This window comes from Penaeus japonicus, unplaced genomic scaffold, assembly GCF_977035675.1.
Source record: "Penaeus japonicus unplaced genomic scaffold, GWHDUDI00000001_assembly GWHDUDI00000004, whole genome shotgun sequence".
Lineage (NCBI taxonomy): Eukaryota > Metazoa > Arthropoda > Malacostraca > Decapoda > Penaeidae > Penaeus > Penaeus japonicus.
In genome coordinates this window covers 23079778-23082277 of record NW_028234406.1, presented here as the reverse complement: position 1 = coordinate 23082277, position 2500 = coordinate 23079778, and the positions used below count along the sequence as shown (strand labels likewise).

General features: G+C 36.3%; 1 protein-coding gene across 1 annotated transcript in view; it reads left to right on the top strand.

Moving 5' to 3' along the window:
• EloA (transcription elongation factor elongin A) overlaps positions 1-2500 on the top strand; it is a 24430-nt gene that overhangs the window by 18556 nt on the left and 3374 nt on the right. Inside the window, exons 6-8 of the mRNA XM_042999766.2 lie at positions 1680-1774; positions 1888-2048; positions 2250-2438. Coding sequence (XP_042855700.2) covers positions 1680-1774; positions 1888-2048; positions 2250-2438 — 445 coding nt within the window. The remainder of the gene's footprint in view (positions 1-1679; positions 1775-1887; positions 2049-2249; positions 2439-2500) is intronic.

Here is a 2500-nt window from a genome sequence, read left to right as displayed (position 1 = left end):
GCTTCCACCGGGAGGGTAACAAGTGTGCGCAGTTTCCTGCTGAGAGATCTCTCCCAGCACGGTGCTGCACTGGGCTCTCAGAGCACTTTTCACCTAAAGACTTATTTCAGCAAGTGCAAATTTGTAGTTTGATGATCTGTTGATCTGTTGGTGTTTTTTCTAATTTTGATACGCTGCCTGGATAGCCCACAGGGGGCTTAAAAGTTATGGAAACATAGAGGAAGTATTCCAGTACCCACATCATTTTCTTTCCTTTAAATTTGGTGAGTGTGCAAGGTTAGGAATGGGCCAAAGAACAAAGGGCTTGATATTCTACACTAGGAATTGTTTTGCTTGTGCTGATATCAAACAAAATTACATACAAAATTGAAAAAACGCATTTGGGGCTGGAATGAGGTTGCTTGATTTTGTAAACCTGAAATGTGTCTTTTGTGTTGAAAAATATAACAAATATGTAATAAACAGTGAAAAGACAAAATGTAAGATTGGCACTGAAAGAGTTAAGTAGGCAGGAGTGGGTGAATGTGCTAGCATGTGTAGTGAGGAAAAAGACAGGGAGGTGCAGTGTGAGATGAGATCTACTTTGTCTCCTACTAAGAGTCTGAGGGGTTTAGGACAATGATCATCCAAGTGGAGGTATAAAATTATCAAAGTTTTTGAGGGAATAGGAGCTCAGATCCATACTTACCTCTTCCAGATGTAATCTTTGAGGTTTGGTAGCACCATTTGGCACTAAATGTGAGCTACACTGAGTGGGAACATTGATAGAAATGTGAACTTAAACTTCATGTGGAGAAGAACAGTAATTTCTCTAGAACCTAAGTTTATTGGAGTTAGCATGTTGATGTAGATAAAACAATGAAGAAAAACCACATGTTTTGTGGTTACTCTGTCCTTGTTTCTATCCTCTTTGCAACTTTTCTCTTACCAACTTTTACTAGCCTTTATCTGCCATGCAAATGAATTTAAGTTACCAGTACATGGCCGCTGTGTAGGCAACAGTCGTCTACTTTCCCTTGCTGAACCCTTTTAGATAAAGGGATGAAAAACAGTCATAGTAATGAAAAGTAACGTGTATGTTCACATTAACTAACAAGAACACTGGTATCAAGAGTCGAGTGATCTTGCAATACGAATACAGACAGTAACAGCTTGTAGGTACAAAACCTGGCTTCCAGGTCTCTATCTGGAAACATGTGTTTGACAGGGCATGTGGAAGTAATATAGTTTAAAATAAAGCTTGTATCACATTATTAACACAATATGATATACCTTCAAATTTGTGACAATCATTTGCTTAAGTGTGTGGAGGGGTTGCTGTGGCCTCCATGGGATTTTTTATTTGCCTGATCATCATTTGATACTTTAACAAGGCTAAAACTGCACAGTCTGTGCAAGAAAATGCCATAAATATATTTTCTGTGTTTTCTGAAGGTCCTGCTCTATTGATGCTACTCATCATTATGTTACATTTATGTTACATTTTAATTGGTATCAATTGATGTCACTATGCTTTTAGGAGTTATAACTCTTTATGAAAAAGGATATACTTAATATAGATTTACTAAGCAATTTTGAACATATATAAGCATTTGTAAATGTTTGTATTTGTAACTACATACTTGCTTTTTTCAGGTAAATGTCTATATCAAATTATCTGGATTATTTGTCTTTTTCAGACGTAGTAAAATGTACTCAGGGAAAGTGACTGGATTGGCCTATGTGCCAACACTATATGAAGCCTGCATCAGAGTCTTACAAGAAAATATAGATGGTAAGTATATTGTGGAAAAGGAAATTCACAATTGATGAAAAGTAGAAGGAAATTTTTAAGATATATTCTTATATTCTATGCCAGTGTCAAATGTATATTTCCCTTTATTACAGCGCTGGAGTTTACTGGTGGAATTCCCTTCGAGATTCTTCAGCCAGTTTTAGAACGAGCATCTCCGCAACAGCTTATAACTCTTGAAGATTATAATTCCTACTTATTAGAGGATACAGATGTATTATGGGAATCTCACTGTAAAAGAGATTTTAAGAACAAAGTAAGTGATGAAAATAGATTATCTTTTTTTCCACTCTCAAAAACTTTTTTCCAATAACAAAGTAGACTTGTTGTCTTGTATTTTAAGTATGACAACTCTTGCTAATCTAATATTATAGTGTAGTTTAGAGACAGTCATGTTAGAGACAATATTGTGTCACTTTAATGTTCTTGTTGGCCAAATGTTTACTCACTTCCACAGAAATTAGAGGAGATGGAAACCTGGAGAGAGATGTGGATTCGGTGCTTTGATGAACGAGAAAGGAAGTTGAAGAACCTGACTCAGAAGTTAGGCCAGAAGTTTGTTTCCAAAGCTGAACCAAAGCGTACAACCAAATTGGCTTTTGTTAACACTGCATGCAAAGTGCCAAAGAATGTTGCACGTGCTCAGGTAAGAGTCCTTTGTCGCAAGTTGATTGGCATTAGATTATTTGAAATAGGAATTGCATGAAT